Source organism: Alnus glutinosa, chromosome 9 (genome assembly GCF_958979055.1).
Source record: "Alnus glutinosa chromosome 9, dhAlnGlut1.1, whole genome shotgun sequence".
Lineage (NCBI taxonomy): Eukaryota > Viridiplantae > Streptophyta > Magnoliopsida > Fagales > Betulaceae > Alnus > Alnus glutinosa.
Window position 1 is genome coordinate 5,753,136 of NC_084894.1, and position 26,258 is coordinate 5,779,393.

Genomic DNA, 26,258 nt, shown 5'->3' on the forward strand with positions numbered 1-26,258 from the left:
TGCCTCTTTGTGGCGATATGATAGTGGGAGATGGGATTATGGGAGGGAGCTTCATTGTTATATTGTGAAGAATGAGTTGGATTTGAGTTTTGGATCGGATGTTCATTTGGGTGTTGTTTGATACTTTGATTGTTATGTTGTCAAGGAGTAATAAAGTTGTTGTGGGTACGTAGACGGGTGTTTGACAGATCAATTAATGAGATGTAGAAATGTTTATGCTTGGACAAAAGCAAGTAGAGAAGATAAAAGAAAATAAAAAATGTTTGGGAACAAGATAATGCCCACTATCCTTGTTCAATGCAGAGATGGATAAGCGCTGCGCATCTGGGGTATCATAGAAGTCGAACTGCTGCTCTGCACGACAACACCATGTCTTCGGGTCATCACCATCAAAACGTGGAAACTCCAATCGGAAGGGTTTTGGTTTGATGCCCTCATCAGTGTGAGATCCAACCGGGAAGCCACCACCCCCACTGCTGGAAGCAACGAGAGAATCAGGGAACCGCTTCCCATAATTTTTTTGCCCCCTAGCTGGACTGGAGCCGTCAGCTATGAAATTCTTCACGAGCTGGGTGAGCTGATCAATCGCAGCACGAGCATTCTGCATTTCAGTACGGGTTTCACCTTGAGCAACTTGGAGACGAGTCATCTCTGCACGGGTAGCCATTTCTGCCTGTAGCTGCATCATTTGACCTTGTAAGACTTCCAGTTTTTGTGCTTCTTCGGCCATGGTAGCGGATCGAGTTTTCATAAGCTATGTATCGAGGGCTCTAATACCAATTGGACCAGAGTAATTACTGTTCACTAATTGTTAAGGAAAATTATGGTTTAAATGGAATGGAAATTGAGAAATTGTATTGATGAAATTAGGGAAAACTGATACGACAAATTCGAGGATGCCAACCTCCAAGAACCAGATCACTATTCACCAAACAGAATTGCTACAGACCCAGAATCTTTTCCAAAGAGACGGTTCCAAACTGACGTGGAGACTGATCTGGCTGAGCCACGTTGGGCTTTTGTGAAAAATAAAATTTGACGCTGGCTTCAGCTTTTTACTGACAAAACGATAGACGTGAGTCACGTGATGTTTCCTGATTTGCTTGCAGAGAAAATTGCAGCATCAAGAACAGGAGAAGAATGGCGCATTTGTGGCTCTCTCTCTCTCTCTCTCTCTCTCTCTCTCTTCATTTTCACCGTTTAGATTTCTCTGCATTTCTGGGTCCCGCCCATTTCAAGTCTCCCACGTTTGAGCTTTGTGTTTTTGCTCATCATTTTTGGTTGCAGAACAAACCTGGGCTAGGTGGAAAACCAAAATTCTCTTTTATTTTCTGTTTCACGAACTGGTGATAAAAAAAAATATGTGGGTTCTTTGTTATGATGTTGGCCGAAAATCAAACCTAAACAACCCATCAGCTTATATTCGGCCACGTTGGAGTGAGTGAATGCATCGTTAACATTGAATTGCAGTTCTGTGGTCTTGGGTGGCAGTTTCTATACGAATTTGGAGTCGGGTTGTTCGGTGGGTAAAACTGGTGGCCCTGTGCTGGATTTACGAGAGTGTTTTTGTGCGAGTTTGGAAACAAGCGTGACTCGGTGCAATGGAGGAAAACTAAAGGTTAGTTGGGGGATGAACGATCGTGCAGCTGGATTTGGTTGGTTGGGGGTTGACGCTGAGGGACTGGGTTGTTGGTGTATTGACAGAAAAAGATGTTGGGGATTATGGATTTGTGGATTTGTGCGTAGAAAGTATGCTTAGGTTTGATTTTCGGCCAACATCATAGCAAAGAACCCTTTTTTTTTTTTTTAATCACCGGTTCGTGAAACAGAAGATAAAAGAGAATTTTGGTTTTCTACCAGTTTAGAAAAGGGGAAAAACCTGGTTCAATAGAAATGTAGCACCTAGCCTAGGTTTGTTCTGCAACCAAAAATGATGAGCGAAAACACAAAGCTCAAAGGTGGGAGAGGCTTGAAATGGACGGGACCCAAATATGCAGAGAAATCTAAAAGGTGAAAATGGAGACAGAGAGAGAGAGACGAGACCCACAAATACGCCATTTTTCTCCTTTTTTTTGTTGCTGTAATTTTCTCTGCAAGCAGATCAAAAAACATCACGTCTATCATTTTGTCAGTGAAATAGTTGAAGCCAGCGTCAAAATTTATTTTTTACAAAAGATCAACGTGGCTCAGCCAGATCAATCTCCACGTCAGTTTGGAACAGTCTCTTTGGAAAAGATTTTGGGTCTATAGCATTTCTCTTCACCAAAAAGATACCTAGACAAAACCGCCCTTGAGACTTATATACGCCCCTTACAAAACGCATCCCCCTTGAACATAAAACGACTACACCAAAGAAAGCATAAAACGACACTAAATAACATAAAACGCTGGCAGCTCTAAACGTACCACATAGCCTCATCTAGAAGCCCAGCTGGACCGCACCTTTCAGCAACCCACTCACAAGCTGCCATGCAACTGATACTTCCGAACTCAACTCTTCTATTCTTCTCTCTTTCTTCTCTCTTCCTTTTCTCAAAAACGCACCTTTATTTCCTTCCTTTCCAGAGAAATGCTGTGTGACATAAAGCAAAGAACTTTACTTTTGTTTCATCAAAAAGAACTTTACTTTTGTTATAGTCCGTACAGAAAAAGCAAAGTGGGTAATTGCACTTTCGTTAAGGTATTTGACCATTTGCTGGAGTCGCTCTCTCTTCTACAATTCGACGCAAAAGAGAAGGAGAGAGAGAGAGAGAGAGAGAACTCAGATGGGTGTGCCGTCGTTCTACCGGTGGTTGAAAGAGAAGTACCCGAACGTTGTGGTTAAAGCTACTGAAGATGAAGGAGAGTGCATCAACACCTCCTTGCCAAACCCTAACGGCATAGAGTTTGATAATCTCTACCTCGATTTGAATGGCATTATCCACCCCGGCTTATGCCCCGAGGATCAAGTTCGTTCTATTTTGGCTTCTTTTTTTCTTTTTCTTTTTTCCTACTTGATGGTTATATATATAGATAGCATATTCACATCTATAATTTAAGTGCACCTTTTCTTGGTCTAAAGTTTTTGTTTATTTTAAATAAAGACCAATGTTTTACAAATTAACCTAAAGATTATATTCGGTACTTCATCAGCTAGACTAAAATATTTTAATGATCATAATTATTTTTGTAATATTCATCCAAAAAAAAAAAATGGTAATATTTATAAGCAGGTATTTCTGATTTTTTATTTATTTATTTTTTATGTTCTTTCTAGTAAATAACTTCTTTGTATTATTGTCTTATTTTGTTCATCAGCCTAGCCCCCCAGAAACGTTCGAAGATGTATTCAATAATATCTTTGACTACGTTGACAACCTTTTCAGCATCGTAAGACCACGGAAGTTACTTTATATGGCGATCGGTGAGACTGTCCTTCAACTTGATCGACATGTTCCTTATAAATATATATATATAGAGACAATTAATAATATGGTATATATATATTGTTACTAATCGTTCTTTTTGGTTCTGCATGCATGTTTGGTAGAAATACGTACACGTGCTTAATTTGCCTTTTATAACTTCACGTACGTACTGAAATTTTCCTGAAACGAACGTAGATGGAGTTGCTCCATGGGCAAAAATGAATCAACAACGATCTAGACGTTTTCGGACTATTAAGGAAAGGGAAAGAAATGTGAGTTTTCTCTCATCTTCAGTCTGTCTGAATTAATATAGATGATTGTTTTCTTTTATATATCTAATATCTTCCTGTTGTCTACTATATATATAGGATGCGGAGATAGAGAGGCTAATGAATGCGTTTGTAATGGAAGGAAAACCGGTTTATGATCTTCTTCATAAAGACGAATCTGAAGTTATTTTAGATTCCCATATGGTCACTCCAGGCACAGAATTTATGTACAAATTTTCCAAGGCCCTCAGAAGCTATGTTATTTCACGTACAAACAGTGATCCAGGCTGGAGGGACATCAAGGTTTGGTCATATATATATATATATATATATATATATATATATATATATATATATTAATTCTCAAAAGGCAGGCAGATATATATATATATATATATCTGCCTGCCTTTTGAGAATTAAAGCCATCATATAAAATAATAGTGTATGCTTCATAATTATCCTGTCAATGTCTATTTGATCATTTAAATAGGTTATTATTTCTGATGCCAATGTTCCTGGTGAGGGTGAACATAAGATAATGTCTTTTATTCGCCAGCAGCGAAACGTTAGTACTGGATATAATCCAAATACGAGGCACTGCGTCTGTGGTCTGGTATGACAACTCTGCTGCCTTCTGTTTGTTTGTATTGCCATACCCCAAAGTTTTCTTTTCATCCCTTAATTTTGATATGATATTGCATGCATATGTGCAGGACGCTGATCTGATAATGCTTGCTTTAGCAGCACATGAAGTTCATTTTTCCATTTTGAGAGAGGTGAATTTGAATCATTTTTGTAAATTTAAATTAATAGGAAGGGATGAATTTAATTATGGTATCATTTTGCATGGATTCTTAATCTTCACTTCTTCCTATCTGAATATTACAGGAGCCTCCAACAATCGATGAAAGTTCAGTGAAGAAAAGGGCATGGTTTAAAAAGCCTTTTGAGGTATGCATGATTCACTTTGTTGGCTGGTTGTTTCAACAGAACACACTTCAAGAGCAGTAGATTTTGTAATGAAAACACAAGATAGTATGGGAAAAAGTTGCTGCAGAATTTCTGCAGAAAAGTGAGCAAACCAGAGGAGAAAAACAGGGGAGAGGAAGAGAAATTTTCTGAACTTGGTCTCTACTTCTTTTCTCAGTTCTTCCTTTTTTTTCTTCTTTACACATACATATTTTCCTGCAGCTTCTCCATACAAAATAAAGAGAGCCTTTTTACAGATATACAACACAAACATTTTCACCTACTACAAACCAAGGTTTAAAAAAACACAACCACAGTAAAAAATAACTAGTCAAAGCACATTAATTAGTAACAACCTTGCCGTCCGTGACTTTAGCTGAGAGCATTCATTTATATCCCCTTAATACATTTTTCTTTCTGTTCCATTTGCAGTTTGTACATATATGGATTCTGCGGGAATATTTGGAGCTTGACATGAAAATATCTGACCCTCCACCCAATCTGGAGATAGATCTTGAGCGGATAGTTGATGATTTCATTTTCATGTGCTTTTTTGTGGGCAATGATTTCCTACCCCATATGCCTTCCTTAGAAGTTCATGAGGTCTTGTAGCCTTTTTAATTTACACTGGTTAAAACTTTTTTCTTTTCTTTTGATAAACAAGTGTCAGTAAGAGTTCTTTTATCACTAGTCTTTCATTTACTTGTTTATTCTTTCTTAAATATCTTCACAAAGGTATTAAAGAAAAAAGCTATATATATAATTATGTAGGCTCTGTGTATGTGTATATGTATTTGAAATACGTAATATTTCAAATTAATAATTGTGATATGAAAAGTACGCAATTATATATTATTAATGTCATTACTCATTGATGCAATGCAATGCATAAAGTAAATTAAAGTATTATATAAAAGAAGTAATATATATATATATATATATATATAGATGTCTTAGAAGAAGAGCTGATTTGAGTGACACATGTGCCTTTATTTGGTTTAGGAATTCTGTTTAATTTATATTGAAGTGTAGATATATTTTGGATTACTAAATTTAATGGTGTGATTACTTTTAACATTCATTCTTATAGGGTGCTATTGACTTATTGATGACTGTTTACAAGGAGGAGTTCAAGAACCTTGGTGGCTATCTACTTGACATGAGCAGGGTAACATGCATGTAACTCTCATATTAATTGTAGCTTCTTTCAATTTCTGGTTGCAGTTAACTGTTAACCTTACATCTTTTAATTTTTCCCATTTCCATGTACAAAAGCTTTCTGATTCTAAAGATAAAAGAAACGGATATATAAACCTCTCCAGAGTCGAGAAGTTCATTCTTTTAGTTGGCTCATATGAAGATAAAATTTTCAAGAAAAGAATAGATCGTCGCGAGCGCCAACTTAGATACCTTTGCAATGATTCAGATAAAGTGAGTCAATTAAATTTCAATCAGCACTAACGGATCATGCATTCTACTCCAAAACTAATGGAACTGATGCAAAATCTAATGCCTTTTCTAGCAAGATGATCATGAAGGTCATGCATTATCCAGTGAGAAAGCTCCTACTTCCATAGATTCAGCAGATATTTCTGAAGTAAGTCATGATTTTCTTATATTTTTCTCCCAATCATGTATGTATCTTCTTTATATAAAAAGATGTCCCATTTATTTACATGTACTGAAAAAATGCTTTTGGTTCTCCATTAATTACAGGTTACCTATTGGTCTTCATAATTAGTTTCTTAATTACTTTCATTCTTGGTTTTGCAGATTGATAAAAACACAGACGAGTTGATAGAAAAGTTCAATAAGAATATTCGCAAGAACATTGACCTATTTAAGAATGGTCAATTCGTAGACAAAGTATGAATCACTGCCTTCTAAAGATTTTTCGTGTTGCTATAGAGTTCTCTTTAGAAGACTCATCATATCCCATACATGCACAGGTGAGACTGGGTACTGCTAGCTGGAAAAAAAGATACTACAAAGAGAAATTTTCTGCAAAAACCTGGAGGGATATTGAAAGCCTAAGAAAAGAACTTGTGAGCTTTTGTTGAAAACCCATATTTAATTTTAAACAGATTGTGTATTAGTGATATAAGTGTAGCTAAAAAAGGTAGGGTTCCTAAAGTTTTAACGTCTACTACTTGATTTCTTGAAGGTAAAGAAGTACACTGAAGGACTATTGTGGGTTCTTCTGTATTATTTTTCAGCAGTCCCATCGTGGTCATGGTAAGAACAAGCTGCATAAAATGAAGTCCCCCCCACCCTATTACAATGCTTGTTAATAATGTAATGAATTATGCTTCAGGTTTTACCCATACCACTATTCACCATTTGCGTCAGATTTGAAGGGCCTTGCTCAGGTCAGCGTAGAGTTTCAAAAGGGTTCCCCATTAAAACCATTTGATAACCTATTGGCTGTACTACCCATAAAGAGGTATCAGACTTTCATGGATGTTGTATGTTTGTGCTGTATTAATTTATCATAAATTTATAGGTAAATTAAATGAATTGAATTAACGTACTCCTATATATATATATATATATGTGTAGTGCTCATGTACTTCCCAAAGTTTACCAGGCTCTGATGACAGATGCAGAGTTCAAGCTTATTGATTTTTATCCTATTGGTAAACTCTGATTTTTTTAGAGTTTAGGGTTTAAAACCAATGAATTTGATATAAAAATTGACACTGATCTTTCTTTTACGCTTAGATTTTGATGTCGATCTGGATGGAAAACGTTTTATGTGGCAGGTCTGCTTATATTTCTTATATTTTTGTTTATAATGTCTTAAAAAGACACCTGCAACTCTGCAACTACTCGATTTTACATATTCCATATGGTGAAGTGGTGATATATATGTTCTATTTTCTGTTTCTCATGAAGGGGATCTCCAAGCTCCCATTTGTAGGGGAAGAACGCCTTCTATCTGAAACTAAAGAATTAGAGGGAGGTCTACTGGTATTACATTTTATCCTTAACAAATTTTTCAAACTCTATGTTCTATAGAGATTTGAAGCGTTTTTCAATCTTTATTTAATAGGGGGATGAAGCATTGAGGAATGGAAACAATGTTGATCAGTTATATGTGAGTAGCACACACAAGTTGGCATTGCAAATTTTGTCACTTTCCCCAAATGAAAACGAAGTGGTTGAGATCGATACCAGTATGAGGTGGGTGGATCCTTGTGTTAGCTTGTCTGTTTCCTTTCTTTAACATCATATTTATTATTGTTGTTAACAAATAAATTCTTGATGCCCGGCATAACTAGGTTTGTTTTGACAGTGTCAGATGGTAGCAGAAACTAAGAATTAAATATTGAAAAGGGAATTCAAGAAGAGATAAAAAACAAATAGGAAAGAGAAAGACTATTTGCCAAAAATATTCAAACTTTGAAAGATTGGAATTTAATTGATACTCCAAAACTGAATTTCAAAATAATACATATGTGCCTTTATATAGGATAAGTTTAAGTGTTTTCCAAGCAAAATACTCTGAGATAAAGAAAGAAAAAAAAATAACTCTAAACTTGGAGACAACAAAAATACTTGTAGAGAAAGTAAAAGATATTATTATAAAATAATCCTAAAATATTATGCATGATTCTTTCAATTCTTGTGCAGATCTTCTTTATTAAGATATTTCAATGCTATTAATTCATTATCTGACAACTCAGCTACTGATTCAGTATATGCTCCTACATCAACTTCCCACTGAATAAACTGATCAATTAACTTTTCTTTTCTTTTCTTTTTTCACATCTCAGTGATGGTATTTCCGGTTTTATTCATCTTCCTAACGAGGATATTGAAATAGTTCACAGGGAAGTCCATAACAGCATTGAAGAGAACTGTGCCCTGTAAGGAAACAACATTAAAAACACATTTTCCAGTCTTGTTTTCCTTTTTTATGTATCCTTTGATATCACTTACATTGATGTTGCAGATGTGTGTCTTTTGAGATGCGTGATGATGTACATATTCCCGGCTTACTTGATGGTGTTATCCTTCCAATTAAGGTACTTCAATTTTTATTTTTATTTTTAATACAAATATCTTCTTTTGATTTCTACCAAAAAAAAAAAAAAAAGACAAACCATTTACTGTAAAACCACAATATTATGTATGCAGAGTATTACCGAAGAGGATATTAACGAAACAAAACTTTGGCATGAATACTATGGTAGCAAACCCTCCAACAGGTATGATATCTTAGTTCTTGCTTGCGCCTGTTCAATTTATTCCTATATTTGGTTGATGCAATAGGGTGATTGGGATGAGAGTTGCAGATTGCAGAACGAAAGAAGTAGAAAAGCATATAATAGCACAAATTCTGTTTCAAGCATCTCCCCTAAGATGATTCATGAAGGCTATCTAAGTAAATTTACTACAGATTCATCTTCTAAGGTGATATATAAAGGTGCTGGTAGAGGAAAAGTGAATGATACTTCCAATATAAACAAACATATTGAGAGTAGAGAAAGAGTCATATTACCTAGAAATGGTGAAACATCTGGCACAAAAAATGTGCGGCAGCAGAGAATAAATTTCAGGGATCATAGTCATTAAGGGAGGGGACAGCATGGGGCAACAGTTTCTCCAACTTCCTCTTGGAAACACAGTTCTGCTACCAGCTCTGTGCAGGGCCTTGGCAGAAGCCCACATTCTTCTGTCGAGGAAAGTGGCAGCCACTGAATGTACATTTTCCTGACATTCTTCCAACGATGCGGGGGTCATTAAATGTGCTAGTCAAGTGCTTTGTATATACCTTTTCTGATTTTAAGTTTCTTTGACTGAGACTCATGTGCTATGACATGTCTAAGTTGCTACATTTGTAACTGATCTCATTTCCGGAAAGGCCCTTCATGCATGTAAAATGATAGGTGATGTGATCGTCAGATGCTTATTTCTTTTTGGCTGAAAGTAAGTTCTTAGCGGTTGGCACCAAAGTATTTGCTATTTTACTGTAATTTACTTTCAAGCTCTTTGGACATAGAGGAACTGCCTTAGTACAAGGCAGTTGCTGCTTTCTCAACTATGCCTTGATAAAGCACAATCATACTGCACGTCTTGGCATTTTCGACTTTGCTTCCTATGTTGTAGCTAAGGATGTTGCTTTGATCACAGCTGATGGGTTTTGGCCAACTCTGAGAATGAAGGAACTGAAGTATTTCAAAACAATACATCACTTCTTCTGGTGTCACTGTTGCGTTCACCCTCACCCTCACCATTATCCCCACTTCCACCCTGCCCCTCACCCTCACCATCGCCCTAACGGTTTGGATTCTGTATAGTTTCTCTCGAGATCTTCTTTTAAGTTTTCGTGCTCTCTCTCAGGTCAATCTGTTTATCATCTCGAATTTATATATATATATATATATATATATATATATATATATATATATATATATATATATATATATATATATATATATATATATAAGGCTGTTGTACTTTTCTACCTGGACCCAATCATATTGTTCGTGTTTTTTATTCATTCTTACTTTATTTTATCGTTTCTCTCCCTCTTGAGTCTTAACAAAACCAGCGTCTTCCCCTTTTTCTCATCCACCGCTCCATCCCCTCCATTCTTGAGTTTACGATAGACCATTAGTCGCTGAGCTTCAGCCCAGAATGCCACGCTCAAATCCTCGCTCATGGGCTCGGACAAAATCCTTTTCTCGGAGTCGCCATGAAGCTCGTCTCTGTGTACGCTATATGTGGAAGCCCAGCTCGGTCACCACTCACGGCTCGTTTTTTACTCTGTTGAGCTCAAGAATGTGTACCTATGGAACTCTTTGATTATTGGGTATGTGAAAAAAGCGTGTCTATAATGAGGTTTTTGATTTATTCAACGAAATATGCTGTTAGTGATGAATTGCCAGATGATTATACTCTTGCGACGCTTGCGAAAGCATCCGGCGAGACTGGAGACTCAGTTGCTGGGAAATTGATTCACGGGAAGAATTTATGAATTGGGTTTCTTTTGGATATGGTTGTTGCGAGTTCGTTGATGGGGATGAACAATGACGGACGGACCTATATGGGGGCAGAGGCGGGAACAGATCCTCTCCATTTGAAATCGAGAAGATTCTATTCATTTAGTTATAATTCAGGAGTATAGTTGTCTTTTTATATTTTTATAGAAGGTGAAAAGACAATTATACCCTTATTTTATAACTGAAATGAAGAAAATTCAAATTCTCAAAGGGGTCCTGGTCCCGACCCCTAAAATTTTTTCCAAATAAAAAATTCTAAAAAATTAAAAAAAAAAAAAAAAAAAAAAGTAAAATTTTTTCCTTAATTTTGTTTATTTCTTAAGTTTTGCCCCCCCCTCCCACCAATTTTTTTTTTTTTTTTTTTCTTTCAATTTGGCCCTCTCAGATTTCCAAGGTTGGGTCTGCCACTGGGGATGAACTGTAAATGCGTGGAATTTAGTGAATTCCCGCTTACTTGATGGTCTTATCCTTCCAGACAAGGTACTTAATTTATTTTATTTTATTTTATTTTTACCAAAAAAAAAAAAAAGGAAAGAAAGAAAGACAAACCATTCAAAGTAAAACCACAATATTATGTATGCAGAGTATTACCGATGGAGATATTAAGGAAACAAAACTCTGGCATGAATCCCAGGGCAACAAACCCTCCAATAAGTATGATATCTCAGTTCTTGATTACTATTTATAGTGCCTATTCTATTTGTTCCTATATTTGGTTGATGCAATAGGATGACATGGATGAGTGTTGCAGATTGCAGTACGAAAGATAATGCATGAAGGCTATCACAAGAGATTTAATACAGACTCATCTTCTGAGGTGATATATAAAGGTGCTGGTGATGGATGGGGCGCTGGTAGAGGTAAAGTGAATACTACTTCCAATATACCTAGCTCTTCTTTTGCCCAACAGAACTCAAATGAACGGGTCAGGCCAAATGGAAGAGCTCAGTCGATGAACAATAATCATTGGCTGCCTAGAAATGGTGTAAAATTTTGTGCTCTTAGCTATCGAGGGAGGGGACAGCATGGTGCAACCGTTTCTCCGACTTACTCTTGGAAACGCAGTTCTGCAGCTACCAACTTTGTGCAGGGCCGTGGCAGAAGCCGACATGTTCAACATTCTTCTGTCGAGGAAAGTGGTAACTACTGAATGTAGATTTGAAATCACTGGCCTCATGCCCTTTACGTTTGTGTGTAATGCTATTCAATGGCGATGTGGGGGTCATTACATGTGCTAATCTAGTGCTTTGTAACATTTACCTTTTCTAGTTTCATGTTTGTTTTGACTGATTGATCGAGACTCCTTTGCTATGACTTGTCGAAGCTGCTACATTTGTAACTGAGGCCTTTTGTGCCTGTAAAATGGTCTAAGTTGCTCTTCATGCCTGTAAAATGATTGATGATGTGATTGTCAGGATGCTTATTTCTTTACGTACGGTTAGCATAAAAAATGTTGCTTAAAAATGTAAGATGCAAGTTATCAACGGATCGGACCCCATTCTGCATTGTTTCTCTCTAGATCTTCTTTTAAGTTGTGCAGTACTGCATAATTATCTTCGTGCCTCTTTGTGGCGATATGATAGTGGGAGATGGGATTATGGGAGGGAGCTTCATTGTTATATTGTGAAGAATGAGTTGGATTTGAGTTTTGGATCGGATGTTCATTTGGGTGTTGTTTGATACTTTGATTGATATGTTGTCAAGGAGTAATAAAGTTGTTGTGGGTACGTAGACGGGTGTTTGACAGATCAATTAATGAGATGTAGAAATGTTTATGCTTGGACAAAAGCAAGTAGAGAAGATAAAAGAAAATAAAAAATGTTTGGGAACAAGAAGAATCTTGATTCTATTTGCTATTGGTGTTCGAATTTTTTATAAACAAAACAGATGTTATCTCATTTTTTTTTTTAATTTTATCTCAGAAAGTCAAATTATCCAAACATCTTTTTCAACTTTATTTGCCTCGGAATTCACACACTAAATTATAGTTGAATTCAGATTTCAAAAAATCGAACATCCAAACGTGCCATAAAGTCTAAAAAAAAAAAAAAACCCTTATGGTCTCATTTTGGTGCATGGTTTGTTTTTATTGTTGTGTTATTTCTTATTGTTTTCAAAATTGTGAATTTTGAAAAAAAAAAAATTGAAATTATGTTTGGATAGTTTAGAAAATATAAAACAAAATAAATAAAAAAAAAAAGGAAAAGAAAAAGAAGAAGAAGAAGAAGATTAACTCTAAATTCTAAAACCCAAAAACTGAAAAAGAAAAGAATCTCAAAATAAAATAATATTTAAAAGAAGAATAAAAAGATTATAGAAAATTTAGAGTAAAAAAAACTTTCTTCCTTTTTATTTTTTTTTTTTATTATTTTTTTAAAATTCGGGGGAAGGGAATTGAGAGATTACAACATTAGCAATAAAAATAACGGGTGGACAATCCAAACAAAAGCCCCAAAACAACTGAAAAAGAATGTAAAAACACCAAAAACTATTGAGAATTTGTCAAATAAATGACTTGACCTATCGAAAGAAATGAGATTGCCACAAAAGCGATTTTCAAAAGAAAAGTTCCATGAAAAGAACAACCAAAGCAACAGCTGCAACAAGTGAATCGAGAAACGCTTCACAGAATGAGAACATGCACCGAATAAGGGTAAATTGGGGCAACTGATAATAATGAATCTCATTGTACGAAAGATGGCACAACACACGGGAATGGGTACAAACCTAGAAATGTCTCTCAATTCTTCCTGAACGCCAACTAGGAACAACAACAAAAGTAGGGAAGCTAAAATCCATACGAAAAAAAAAATAGAAATACATGAAAAAAAAAAATTAAAAAAAATTAAAAAAAATTAAAAACAAAAAAACAAAAAAACAACACCAAACCAAGAAATCATCACTCGCAAAGGAGATGGCAGGGGTACGAGATCCATGGGCAAGCACGTGAAGTCCACGTAGAGGCGCGAGAGGTGGCAATGGGGAACATAGAGGCTGGTGAAAACGGTGGAGAGGCGCATTAGCCGGTGGAGCTGACGAAGGATAATAGGCCACGTGGAATGAGCTTGGTTTACTTTAGTGATAATGGACTTGAGTTATGTATATATAAATTAAGGCCATTAGCTTAATTGTAGAGATATGAGATTAATCATTTGTTTACTGTGATAAACTTGGAGAATTACATTCTCGAATGTGTTGAGAGATTGACCCTCTCGAATGTGGCTGAATTATGCATTTTTCCGTTTATGAATCAATCCATTTCAATTTCCTTCTTCCATTTTCCTCTAATCCATTAACAGTGAATAAACTTATTACAATTCGAGAAAAGGACGCAATGCAACAATTCAGAGGAGGTGGTAGGGGAGAGGTGAAGGGAGGAGATAAGCAAGGACGCCCGTACGTCCTTAAAACACGTTTTTTTTTTAAAAAAAAAAAATAAAATAAAAAAATAAAAAATCTTAGGCTTTTTTAAGCCCAAAACTCCTTTCAATTAACATTCTTGTCCTTATTAAATTAAACTCAGCCCAACCCTCTTAAAAAATTGAATTGCCCTCAAATTAAGGCCGATGTCATCTAATTCAACCCAATCCAAAACTAAGATTAAACTGACCAACGATTAACCCGTTGAAAAGCGCGCTCCTTTTTTTTTTTTTTTACCAACCACGTACTACCTGGATTCGGATCCCCTCATATTAAATCTGAGAATCTCATATTTAAAAATCCTCACTATCACTTGCATGATGCATCTAACGTACCAAACACATGCTAGCTAGCTAGCTGTTTCTACCATCAGCATCCTTTTAAAAATAAAATAAAATTAAAAATTCAAAACCATATCATGGTAAGCAACCTCTGCAGGGCTACGCCGGCTTCAAAACGCTCTACTTCTACCTTCTGGTCGACTGTCCACTACGCTGATGAAGTGATAAGGTAGTTTACTAGTTTTATTATACTTATTATTATTATTTTGAGGAATACTTATTATTTTATTAATGCATGCTGACGGTATGTGACTATGTGTGAGCTGCGCGCAGGCCGGTGTCGCACTGTCGTGTTGTTGTGGTAAAATTGTAAATATTTTCGATATAAAAAAACAGGGACATGTGCTGACTTTACTTAAATACAAAAACCGACACATGTAAAGTCGGAAAACGATTGCTATGTCCAAATAGGAAAAATAATTGACACATTTGCTGACTTGATGGAGTTAAAAGATACGAATAATTTCATTTATAATTTTGTTCTTTTCTCACTTTTAAAATAAGGTCGTTAAACTTTAAAATGTGTTAATTTAAGGTATTTATTTTTAATTTTTTTTTTATAATTTCAACCATCCGTTAAAATTTTTTTTAAAATTTTGTCAAAATTTTCAAAATACCCCTAACTCACTTTTTTTAGAAAAAAAAAAGAAAAAAAAAATACAAAGATTTATGTGTTAATCAGAATTTACAAAAATACTTATGCATAAATGATTGATTTTTTTTTTATTTAAAAAAAAAAAAAACAAAATACAAGGGTATTTTAAAAATTTTGATAGGATTTAACGGAAAGTTCTAACTGGTGGGTGGTTAAATTGAAAAAAAAAAAAAAAAAAAAAAAAATTAAAGATGGATACCCTAAATTGACACTTTTTAAAGTTTGAATATCTTATTTCAAAAGTGATGAAAAATCTGAAGTTATATGTGAAGTTTTTCCTAAAAGATAATTACACTTATATAGTGGGCTCTTGAAGACGAAACAAACGTGTCTTATATAAGAATTGTTTGTAATATTATTATATTGAAATTAATTAATTATTTTACTGATTTGAGTATAAATGGCTTAGTATAAAATAATATATACGAGTTTTAATTTAGTTGTCTTGTATTGTATGTCTCATAAAGAATTCTTATATTATTCTTACAATGCACAATGATATTTGGTAACTTATAACTATCCGTGTATGTGAATTCTGAAAATTAACTGCTTCTTTATATTTTCATGGAAACCGAGAGCTAGCGATTACCATGTGAAATTAAAATAAAAATAAAAATGTATCCTATTGCAGAATTATGTCGAGAAATGACAAAGATAGGAAAATCAGAGACATACCGTTTTATTTTTATATTGATTCGTCTTATTTTAACTCTTTCAATGAATGATAGATTTCTTGCAAATAATTTAGTTACTTACATTGAAAAGAAATTCTAAGAATTTAAATTCAGATTTGATACTTACAATTTTGTTTCTCTATGAGAGTGTATGATGCGATTTTAGACACTTTGTGTTATAATTTGTATTTTGAATTGTGTTTATTATACTTTTATATGTTATAATAAAATTATTGTATATAAAGAGAAAAAGAAAATTAGTCATTTTCTAGCTCAACCACTAGGCGAAAGGAATGAGACTGAGATTTTGGGAGGAGAAGGGATAGATCGTCTGAGGCAATGGACAAGGCCTCGTAAGAGGCGGAAGGAATAAAGAGGCTTTGTTTGATAACTACCCTTCCCTTATTTTCCCTTCTAAAAAAAAATCAACTTCAAAACATTTTGGTTGTGTTTGGTAACCAATTGAATTACCTAGATTTTGATGCAATTTTTTTTAAAAAAAAACCACCTCCAAACAATTCTTACTTTTTATATCACGTCAATCATTTTTTTTTATTATTCAAATAAAAATTCACTACAAAACAAAAATTTTAATACAAAAAATTTCAAAAATTTTATTTACTTTATATATCACATCAACCACTTACATATACTAAGAAAATTCTTCATCAAACTCGAGGCGGTTGAGTCGGTTGCCAAAAAAAATCAACTTCTAAACATAATATAACTTTTTTTTTTTAATTTTTATATCAAATCAATTTTTTTTTTATTATTATTAAAATAAAAAAATTTATTACAAAACAATTTTTTTTTATTTTTTCCTTTAATTTTTTTTTTTTTTTTTTTTTTATTTTATATCACATAAATCGCATCTTATTACCATTCATGAAACCATAGGTGAAAGCTTCATAAGGAATGGGAAGAACTGAGCCAAGAAGTTTTCTTCATAACTTCTTAACGAAGTTTTCTTCTTAACTTGGTAGAGAAGTTGTCGCATGAGAGAGAACGTACGGGGCTTATATTTTACAGGAAAAAAAAAAACTTTAGTTAAAGCAACGAACTTTACTTCTGTTTCATCAAAAAGAACTTTACTTTTGTTATATATAGTCCGTACAGAAAAAGCAAAGTGGGTAATTGCACTTTTGTTAACCATTTAACCATTTGCTGGAGTCGCTCTCTCTTCTACAATTCGACGCAAAAGAGAAGGAGAGAGAGAGAGAGAACTCAGATGGGTGTGCCGTCGTTCTACCGGTGGTTGAAAGACAAGTACCCGAACGTTGTGGTTAAAGCTACTGAAGATGAAGGAGAGTGCATCAACACCTCCTTGCCAATCCCTAATGGCATAGAGTTTGATAATCTCTACCTCGATTTGAATGGCATTATCCACCCCGGCTTATGCCCCGAGGATCAAGTTCGTTCTATTTTGGCTTCTTTTTTTCTTTTTCTTTTTTCCTACTTGATGGTTATATATATAGATAGCATATTCACATCTATAATTTAAGTGCACCTTTTCTTGGTCTAAATTTTTGTTTATTTTAAATGAGGACCAATGTTTTACAAATTAACCTAAAGATTATATTCAGTACTTCATCAGCTAGACTAAAATATTTTAATGATCACAATTATTTTTGTAATATTCATAAAAAAAAATGGTAATATTTATAAGCAGGTATTTCTGAATTTTAGTTTTTGTTTTTTATGTTCTTTCTAGTAAATAACTTCTTTGTATTATTGTCTTATAATCTTATTGTCTTATTTTGTTCATCAGCCTAGCCGTCCAGAAACGTTCGAAGATGTATTCAATAATATCTTTGACTACGTTGACAACCTTTTCAGCATCGTACGACCACGGAAGTTACTTTATATGGCGATAGGTGAGACTGCCCTTCAACTTGATCGACATGTTCCTTATAAATATATATATTGACAATTAATAATAAGGTATATATATATATATATATATATATATATATATATATATATATATATATATATATATATATATATATTGTTACTAATCGTTCTTTTTGGTTATGCATGCATGTTTGGTAGAAATACGTACACTTTCTTAATTTGCCTTTAATAACTTCACGTACGTACTGAAATTTTCCTGAAACGTACGTAGATGGAGTTGCTCCATGGGCCAAAATGAATCAACAACGATCTGGACGTTTTCGGACTATTAAGGCAAGGGAAAGACATGTGAGTTTTCTCTCATCTTCAGTCTGTCTGAATTAATATAGATGATTGTTTTCTTTTATATATCTAATATCTTCCTCTTGTCTACTATATATATAGGATGCCGAGATAGAGAGGCTAATGAGAGAGTTTGTAATGGAAGGAAAACCGGTTTATGATCTTCTTCATAAAGACGAATCTGAAGTTATTTTAGATTCCCATATGATCACTCCAGGCACAGAATTTATGTACAAATTTTCCAAGGCCCTCAGAAGCTATGTTATTTCACGTACAAAAAGTGATCCAGGCTGGAGGGACATCAAGGTTTGGTCCTGGATATATCTGCCTGCCTTTTGAGAATTAAAACCATCATATAAAATAATATTGTATGCTAGCTTCTTAATTATCCTGTCATTCTCTATTTGATCATTTAAATAGGTTATTATTTCTGATGCCAATGTTCCTGGTGAGGGCGAACATAAGATAATGTCTTTTATTCGCCAGCAGCGAAACGTTAGTACTGGATATAATCCAAATACGAGGCACTGCGTCTGTGGTCTGGTATGACAACTCTGCTGCCTTCTGTTTGTTTGTTTTGGCATTAAGAGATATATATATGCCTCCTGTACCCCAAGGTTTTCTTTTCATATATATATATATATATATATATATATATATATATATATATGCCTCCTGTACCCCAAGGTTTTCTTTTCATCCCTTAATTTTGATATGATATTGCATGCATACATGCAGGACGCTGATCTGATAATGCTTGCTTTAGCAACACATGAAGTTCATTTTTCCATTTTGAGAGAGGTGAATTTGAATCATTTTTGTAAATTTAAATTAATAGGAAGGGATGAATTTAATTATGCTATCATTTTGTATGGATTCTTAATCTTCACTTCTTCCTATCTGAATATTACAGGAGCCTCCAACAATCGATGAAAGTTCAGTGAAGAAAAGGGCATGGTTTAAAAAGCCTTTTGAGGTATGCATGATTCACTTTGTTGGCTAGTTGTTTCAGCAGAACACACTTCAAGAGCAGTAGATTATCTAATGAAAACACAAGATAGTAAGGGAAAAAGTTGCTGCAGAATTTCTGCAGAAAAGTGAGCAAACCAGTGGAGAAAAACAGAGCAAAAAACGGGGGAGAGGAAGAGAAATTTTCTGAACTTGGTCTCTACTTCTTTCCTCGGTTCTTCCTTTTTTTTTTTCTTCTTTACACATACATATTTTCCAGTAGCTTCTCCATACAAAATAAAGAGAGCCTTTTTACAAACGATTCTAGAAGGTTATGTGGATAAACAACACACAAACGTTTTCACCTACTACAAACCAAGGTTTAAAAAAACACAACCACAGTAAAAAAAATAACTAGTCAAAGCACGTTAATTAGAAACAACCTTAATTGCCATCCGTGACTTTAGCTGAAAGCATTCATATATATCCCCTTAATACATTTTTCTTTCTGTTCCATTTGCAGTTTGTACATGTATGGATTCTGCGGGAATATTTGGAGCTTGACATGAAAATATCTGACCCCCCACCCAATCTGGAGATAGATCTTGAGCGGATAGTTGATGATTTCATTTTCATGTGCTTTTTTGTGGGCAATGATTTCCTACCCCGTATGCCTTCCTTAGAAGTTCATGAGGTCTTTTAGCCTTTTAAATTTACACTGGTTAAAACTTTTTTCTTTTCTTTTCTTTTCTTTTGATAAACAAGTGTCAGTAAGAGTTCTTTTATCACTAGCCTTTCATTTACTTGTTTATTCAATTCTTTCTTTAATATCTTAACAAAGGTATAAAAGAAAAAAGCTATATATATATATATATATGTAGGCTCTGTGTGACTGTGTATGTGTATATATATATATTTGAAATACGTAATATTTCAAATTAATAATTGTGATATAAAAAAGTACGTAATTATATATTATTAATGATTGAATGTCATTACTCATTGATGCGATGCAATGCAATGCATAAAGTAAATTAAAGTATTATATAAAAAGAAGTAATATATATATATGGATGTGTTAGAAGAAGAGCTAATTTGAGTGATACATGAATGTGCCTTTATTTGGTTTAGAAATTCTGTTTAATCTATATTAAAGTGTAGACATATTTTGAATTACTAAATTTAATGGTGACATTAATTTTAACATTCATTCTAATAGGGTGCTATTGATTTATTGATGACTGTTTACAAGAAGGAGTTCAAGAACTTTGGTGGCTATCTACTTGACATGAGCAGGGTAACATGCATGTAACTCTCATATTAATTGTAGCTTCTTTCAATTTCTGGTTGCAATTAACCTTACATCTTTTAATTTTCCCATTTCCATGTACAAAAGCTTTCTGATTCTGAAGATAAAAGAAACGGATATATAAACCTCTCCAGAGTCGAGAAGTTCATTCTTTTAGTTGGCTCCTATGAAGATAAAAATTTCAAGAAAAGAATATATCTTCGCGAGCGCCAACTTAGATACCTTTGCAATGATTCAAATAAAGTGAGTCAATTAAATTTCAATCAGCACTAACGGATCATGCATTCTACTCCAAAACTAATGGAACTGATGCAAAATCTAATGCCTTTTTTTAGCAAGATGAACATGAAGGTCATGCATTATCCAGTGAGAAAGCTCCTACTTCCATAGATTCAGCAGATATTTCTGAAGTAAGTCATGATTTTCTTATATTTTTCTCCCAGTCATGTATATATCTTCTTTATATAAAAAGATGTCCCATTTCTAGCAAGATGAACATGAAGGTCATGCATTATCCAGTGAGAAAGCTCCTACTTCCAGAGATTCAGCAGATATTTCTGAAGTAAGTCATGATTTTCTTATATTTTTCTCCCAGTCATGTATATATCTTCTTTATATAAAAAGATGTCCCATTTCTAGCAAGATGAACATGAAGGTCATGCATTATCCAGTGAGAAAGCTCCTACTTCCAGAGATTCCGCAGATATTTCTGAAGTAAGTCATGATTTTCTTATATTTTTCTCCCAGTCATGTATATATCTTCTTTATATAAAAAGATGTCCTATTTCTAGCAAGATGAACATGAAGGTCATGCATTATCCAGTGAGAAAGCTCCTACTTCCAGAGATTCAGAAGATATTTCTGAAGTAAGTCATGATTTATTTATATTTTTCTCCCAATCATGCATGTATATATCGTCTTTATAAAAATATGTCCCATTTGTTTATATGTACTGAAAAAATACTTTTGGTTCTCCATTAATTACAGGTTGCCCATTGGTCTTCATAATTAGTTTCTTAATTACTTTCATTCTTGGTGTTGCAGATTGAAAAAAACACATACGAGTTGATAGAAAAGTACAATGATAATCTTCTCAAGAGCATTGACCTATTTAAGAATGGTCAATTCGTAGACAAAGTATGAATCACTGCCTTCTAAAGATTTTTCGTGTTCCTATAGAGTTCTCTTTAGGAGACTCATCATATCCCATACACAGGTGAGACTGGGGACTGCTGGCTGGAAAGAAAGATACTACAAAGAGAAATTTTCTGCAAACACCTGGAGGGATATTGAAAGCCTAAGAAAAGAACTTGTGAGCTTTTGTTAAAAACCCCTATTTAATTTTGAACTGATTGTGTATTAGTGATATAAGTGTAGCTGAAAAAGGTGGGGTTCCTAAAGTTTTAACTTCTACTGCTTGATTTCTTGAAGGTAAAGAAGTACACTGAAGGACTATTGTGGGTTCTTCTGTATTATTTTTCAGCAGTCCCATCATGGTCATGGTAAGAACAAGCTGTCTAAAATGAAGTTCCCCCGGCCCTATTACAATGCTGGTTAATAATATAATGAATTATGCTACAGGTTTTACCCATACCACTATTCACCATTTGCGTCAGATTTGAAGGGCCTTGCTGAGGTCAGCGTAGAGTTTCAAAAGGGTTCCCCATTAAAACCATTTGATAACCTATTGGCTGTACTACCCCTAAAGAGGTATCAGACTTTCATGCATGTTGTATGTTTGTGCTGTAATATTTATCATAAATATTAATGTGCTCCTATATATGTAGTGCTCATGTGCTTCCCAAAGTTTACCAGGCTCTGATGACAGATGATGAGTTCAAGCTTATTGATTTTTATCCTACTGGTAAACTCTGATTTTTTAGAGTTTAGGGTTTAAAACCAATGAATTTGATATAAAAAACTGACACTGATCTTTCTTTTATGCTTAGATTTTGATATCGATCTGGATGGAAAACGTTTTCGGCGGCAGGTCTGCTTATATTTCTTATATTTTTTTGTTTATAATGTCTTAAAAAGACACCTGCAACTCTGCAACTACTTGATTTTACACATTCCATATATATGGTGAAGTGGTGATATATATGTTCTATTTTCTGTTTCTCATTAAGGGAATCTACAAGCTCCCATTCGTAGAGGAAAAACGCCTTCTATCCGAAACCAAAGAATTAGAGAGTGGTCTACTGGTATTACACTTTATCCTTCTTAATTTTTCAAACTTTATGTTCTATAGAGATACGAAGCGTTTTTCTAACTTTATTTAATAGGAGGATGAAGCATTGAGGAACAGAAACAATGTTGATCAATTATATGTGAGTAGCACACACAAGTTGGCATCGCAAATTTTGTCACTTACTCCACATGAAAACGAAGTGGTTGAGATCGATACCAGTATGAGGTGGGTGGATTCTTGTGCTAGCTTGTCTTTTCTTCATCAGTTTTTAACATGTGCCTCTGTTTCCTTTCTTTAACATCATATTTATTATTGTTGTTGTTGTAATATTTTTGTTGACAAATGAATTCTTGACGCTAGGCTTGGCAATTCGGTGTAGCTAATTTGCTAAAAAAATGTGTCATTAACGCGTTGTAAATATGTCATAAATGGGTTGACTGGTCATAAACGAGTCATAAACAGGTTGGCAGGTCATAAACGAGTTGACGGGTCATAAACGGGTTATAACCTAAACCCAAATTCTACATATTCGTGTCGTGTTCATATTGGATTCATGGGTCGTATCAAAATTGCTAAGCCTACTTGACGCCCGACATAACTAGGTTTGTTCTGACAGGTGTACGATAGTAGTAGAAACTAAGAATTAAAAATTGAAAAGGAAATTTAAGAAAAAATAAAATAACAAATAGGAAAAAGAAAAATTATATTTGCCAAAATATTCGAACAGAGAAATAACTCTGGAAGATTGAAATTTAATTGATACTCCGAAACTGAATTCCAAAATAATACATGTGCCTTTATATAGGCTTAGTTTAAGTATTTTCCAAGCAAAATACTTAGAGATAAAGAAAGAAATTAGAGAAAAAAAAAAAAAAAAAAAAAAAAAAAAAAAAAAAAAAGAAAAAAAAAAAAGAAGAAAAAAGCTCTAAACTTAGAGACTAAAAAAAAAAATCAAAAACACTTGTAAAGAAAGTAAAAGATATTATTCTAAAATAATCCTAGAATATTATGCGCGATTCTTTCCATTCTTGTGTAGAGCTTCTTTATTAAGATATTTCAATGCCATTACTTCAGTATTTGACAACTCAGCTACCGATTCAGTATATGCTCCTGCATCAATTTCCCACTGAATAAACTGATCAATTAACCTTTTCTTTTCTTTTTTTACATGTCAGTGTTGGTATTTCCGGTTATATTCATCTTCCTAACGAGGATACTGAAATAGTTCACAGGGAACTCCGTAACAGCATTGAAGAGAACAGTGTCTTGTAAGGAAACAACATTACAGACACATTTTTCCAGTCTTATTTTCCTTTTTTATGTATCCTCTGATATCACTTACACTAATGTTGCAGATGTGTGTCTTTTGAGATGTGTGATGATGTGCATATTCCCGGCTTACTTGATGGTGTTATCCTTCCAATTAAGGTACTTCAATTTTTTTTATTTTTTTTATTTTATTATTTTTTATACAAATATGTTCTTTTGATTTCTACCAAAAAAAAAAAAAAAAAAAAAAAAAAAAAAAACACAAACCATTTACTGTAAAACCACAATATTATGTATGCAGAGTATTACCGAAGAAGATATTTTAGAAACAAAACTCTGGCATGGATTCTATAGTAACAAACCCTCCAACAGGTATGATATCTCAGTTCTTGCTTGCGCCTGTTCAATTTGTTCCTTTATTTGGTTGATGCAATAGGGTGATTGGGATGAGAGTTGCAGATTGCAGTACGAAAGTTGTAGAAAATCATATAGTAGCACGGATTCTGCTTCAAGCATCTCCCCTAAGATGATACATGAAGGCTATCAGAGTAGATTTACTACAGATTCATCTTCTGAGGTGATATATAAAGGGGCTGGTGTTGGATGGGGTGCTGGTAGAGGAAAAGTGAATGATACTTCCAATATAAACAAACATATTGAGAGTAGAGAAAGAGTCATATTACCTAGAAATGGTGAAACATCTGGCGCAAACAATGTGCGGCAGCAGAGAATAAATTTCAGGGATCCTAGTCATCAAGGGAGGGGACAGCACGGTGCAACAGTTTCTCCGACTTCCTCTTGGAAACACAGTTCTGCTACCAGCTCTGTGCAGGGCCGTGGCAGAAGCCGACATTCTTCTGTCGAGGAAAGTGGCAGCCACTGAATGTACATTTTTCTGACATTCTTCCAACGATGCGGGGGTCATTACATGTGCTAATCAAGTGCTTTGTAACATATACCTTTTCTGATTTCAAGTTTCTTTGACTGAGACTCATGTGCTATGACATGTCTTAGTTGCTACATTTGTAACTGATCTCATTTCCGGAAAGGCCCTTCATGCATGTAAAATGATTGATGATGTGATCGTCAGATGCTTATTTCTTTTTGGCTGAAAGTTCTTAGCGGTTAGCACTAAAATATTTGCTATTTTACTGTAATTTACTTTCAAGCTCTTTGGATACAGAGGAACTGCCTTTGAGCAGCAGCAGATTTCCAACGGCCATTTTCCTTATTTTAGAGAAAATTTAAGGAATCAAACCACTTTTTTTTTTTTTTTCCTGTACAAAAACATCACACAACACACAACAGCTTCCCTTTATCTTTCCCTATATATTAAAATAATATTTTTTTATCTTTCATTTTTTTTTTCCCTTTTTAACTTCATTCCATATTCCAGAAGCATCCGCTCATCCCTCCACCAGTTCCTCTTCGCCATCCCATCCCCTCTACCAGCTCCATCCCCAACCTTGGTCACCCAAATCAAAACCACCCAAAAACTTCCAACATCAATCTGGGTGAAATACAGTACACCGACCAACACCTCATTTTTTTTTTTTTTACACTTTATTCCGGAAGGTGCCATTTCTGAATTTCTTGAGCTCCTTGACCTTCAATTGCAATCAAAACAATAACGTAAAAAGAGAACCTCAAAATTACTAGAAACAATCGGGAAAGAAAATCAAAGACTAGACGATTTTCTCGAAAAAGATTTGGTTGGAAAATGTGACTTTCTCGGAAAATTCCCAACTAAGGACGGCCTATGAGTTGAGACCGAAACAACATACATGGGGAGTCAGAATCTTGGGAGGTTTTGTTTTGTGGTGGCGATGAGCTACGGTTGCTGGTTCGGGTCACCATCTGCTCAGTCTCCCCATTCCTCACGCCCACCTCCTCCAGCGGCGACGCGTCACTCAAGGTCGTCCCGTGCATGGCGTCCACCGAGAAGAAGTAATCGTACATATTATCGTGGAGTTGTGGCAGCATCAGCACCTCTTCTTGCGGGACCCTCGTCGCCGACGACAGGACCACTCGTCCTCTAAAACTCTAGCGTTCACTGCTACTGGAATGCCTTCTCAGGAGACTGAAGGAAGGTAAAGCGTTTTTTTTAACGAGGAGACAAAGAGAGAAGGCGTGTGGGAGGAGATACAAAAGCTTTTGTGCCAATAAAATATTGGATTGGATAGTTACAGTGCTACCCAATGTACCCAAGGGTGGAGCCCTGAAATAGGGCAATTGCAGTGGTGTCATTTTTTGTAATTATTTTTCAAATTTTCTCTATTTTAGAGAAGGGAACTACTTAGAGCATTCCCGGCAGCTTCCCAACCATTTTTTCTAAATATAATAAACAAAACTACATTTTACTTCCCTATCAAAAAAACACCCTACAACAGCTTTCCTTCATTTTTCCTTATATTATTAAAATATTATTTTTTTACTTTTACTTTAATTAAAAGTAGGAAAAAGAAGATAAAATAAGAGAGAGATAATATATTTTTTTACCTTTACTTTAATTGAAAGCAGGAAAGAGAAATAAAGTAGGAGATAGATAATATATTTGCGTCAGATTTTGAGGGCCTTTCTCAGGTCAATGTAAAGTTTCAAA

At 34.5% G+C, this 26,258-nt stretch overlaps 2 protein-coding genes and 1 long non-coding RNA gene across 4 annotated transcripts; all 3 read left to right on the forward strand.

The window, feature by feature from the left end:
* The first annotated feature begins 2,599 nt into the window (after positions 1-2,599).
* On the forward strand, positions 2,600-9,606 carry LOC133877011 (5'-3' exoribonuclease 3-like). The gene is made up of 23 exons (XM_062315245.1): positions 2,600-2,948; positions 3,298-3,403; positions 3,603-3,679; positions 3,776-3,979; positions 4,167-4,289; positions 4,390-4,452; positions 4,565-4,627; positions 5,078-5,248; positions 5,736-5,813; positions 5,921-6,076; positions 6,168-6,242; positions 6,419-6,511; positions 6,595-6,690; positions 6,810-6,880; positions 6,960-7,088; positions 7,205-7,281; positions 7,367-7,407; positions 7,541-7,615; positions 7,698-7,828; positions 8,422-8,514; positions 8,601-8,673; positions 8,786-8,856; positions 8,944-9,606. Exons 1-23 carry the CDS (start codon positions 2,766-2,768, stop codon positions 9,221-9,223), a joined length of 2,529 nt encoding a protein of 842 aa, XP_062171229.1. The 5' UTR covers positions 2,600-2,765; the 3' UTR covers positions 9,224-9,606.
* A 1,448-nt stretch (positions 9,607-11,054) lies between these two features.
* Positions 11,055-11,706, forward strand: LOC133877012 (uncharacterized). Its single transcript, XR_009901636.1, has 3 exons — positions 11,055-11,133; positions 11,237-11,307; positions 11,405-11,706. It is a non-coding gene; the product is annotated as an uncharacterized LOC133877012 (long non-coding RNA).
* A 5,238-nt stretch (positions 11,707-16,944) lies between these two features.
* On the forward strand, positions 16,945-24,793 carry LOC133877009 (5'-3' exoribonuclease 4-like). 2 transcript variants are annotated; one of them, XM_062315242.1, is made up of 26 exons: positions 16,945-17,154; positions 17,512-17,617; positions 17,869-17,945; positions 18,042-18,245; positions 18,360-18,482; positions 18,678-18,740; positions 18,853-18,915; positions 19,411-19,581; positions 20,107-20,184; positions 20,284-20,439; positions 20,532-20,606; positions 20,684-20,758; positions 20,836-20,910; positions 20,988-21,062; positions 21,241-21,333; positions 21,413-21,508; positions 21,628-21,698; positions 21,778-21,906; positions 21,984-22,060; positions 22,146-22,186; positions 22,326-22,400; positions 22,482-22,612; positions 23,563-23,655; positions 23,743-23,815; positions 23,958-24,028; positions 24,116-24,793. In XM_062315242.1, exons 1-26 carry the CDS (start codon positions 16,972-16,974, stop codon positions 24,537-24,539), a joined length of 2,898 nt encoding a protein of 965 aa, XP_062171226.1. In that variant the 5' UTR covers positions 16,945-16,971; the 3' UTR covers positions 24,540-24,793. The 2 variants fall into 2 exon arrangements, with proteins under 2 accessions (XP_062171226.1, XP_062171227.1); XM_062315243.1 differs by lacking the exons at positions 20,684-20,758; positions 20,836-20,910.
* The last annotated feature ends 1,465 nt before the right edge of the window (positions 24,794-26,258 follow it).

Bases quoted from the DNA above. Each gene is read 5' to 3' on its own strand.
- LOC133877009 (XM_062315242.1), top strand. From the start codon at position 16,972: ATGGGTGTGCCGTCGTTCTACCGGTGGTTGAAAGACAAGTACCCGAAC. The intron at 18,741-18,852 runs GTGAATTTGAAT...TGAATATTACAG, and splicing joins ATTTTTCCATTTTGAGAGAG to GAGCCTCCAACAATCGATGA. The intron at 21,063-21,240 runs GTAAGTCATGAT...TTGGTGTTGCAG, and splicing joins ATTCAGAAGATATTTCTGAA to ATTGAAAAAAACACATACGA.
- LOC133877011 (XM_062315245.1), top strand. From the start codon at position 2,766: ATGGGTGTGCCGTCGTTCTACCGGTGGTTGAAAGAGAAGTACCCGAAC. The intron at 5,814-5,920 runs GTAACATGCATG...CATGTACAAAAG, and splicing joins ATCTACTTGACATGAGCAGG to CTTTCTGATTCTAAAGATAA. The intron at 7,282-7,366 runs GTAAACTCTGAT...TTTTACGCTTAG, and splicing joins TATTGATTTTTATCCTATTG to ATTTTGATGTCGATCTGGAT.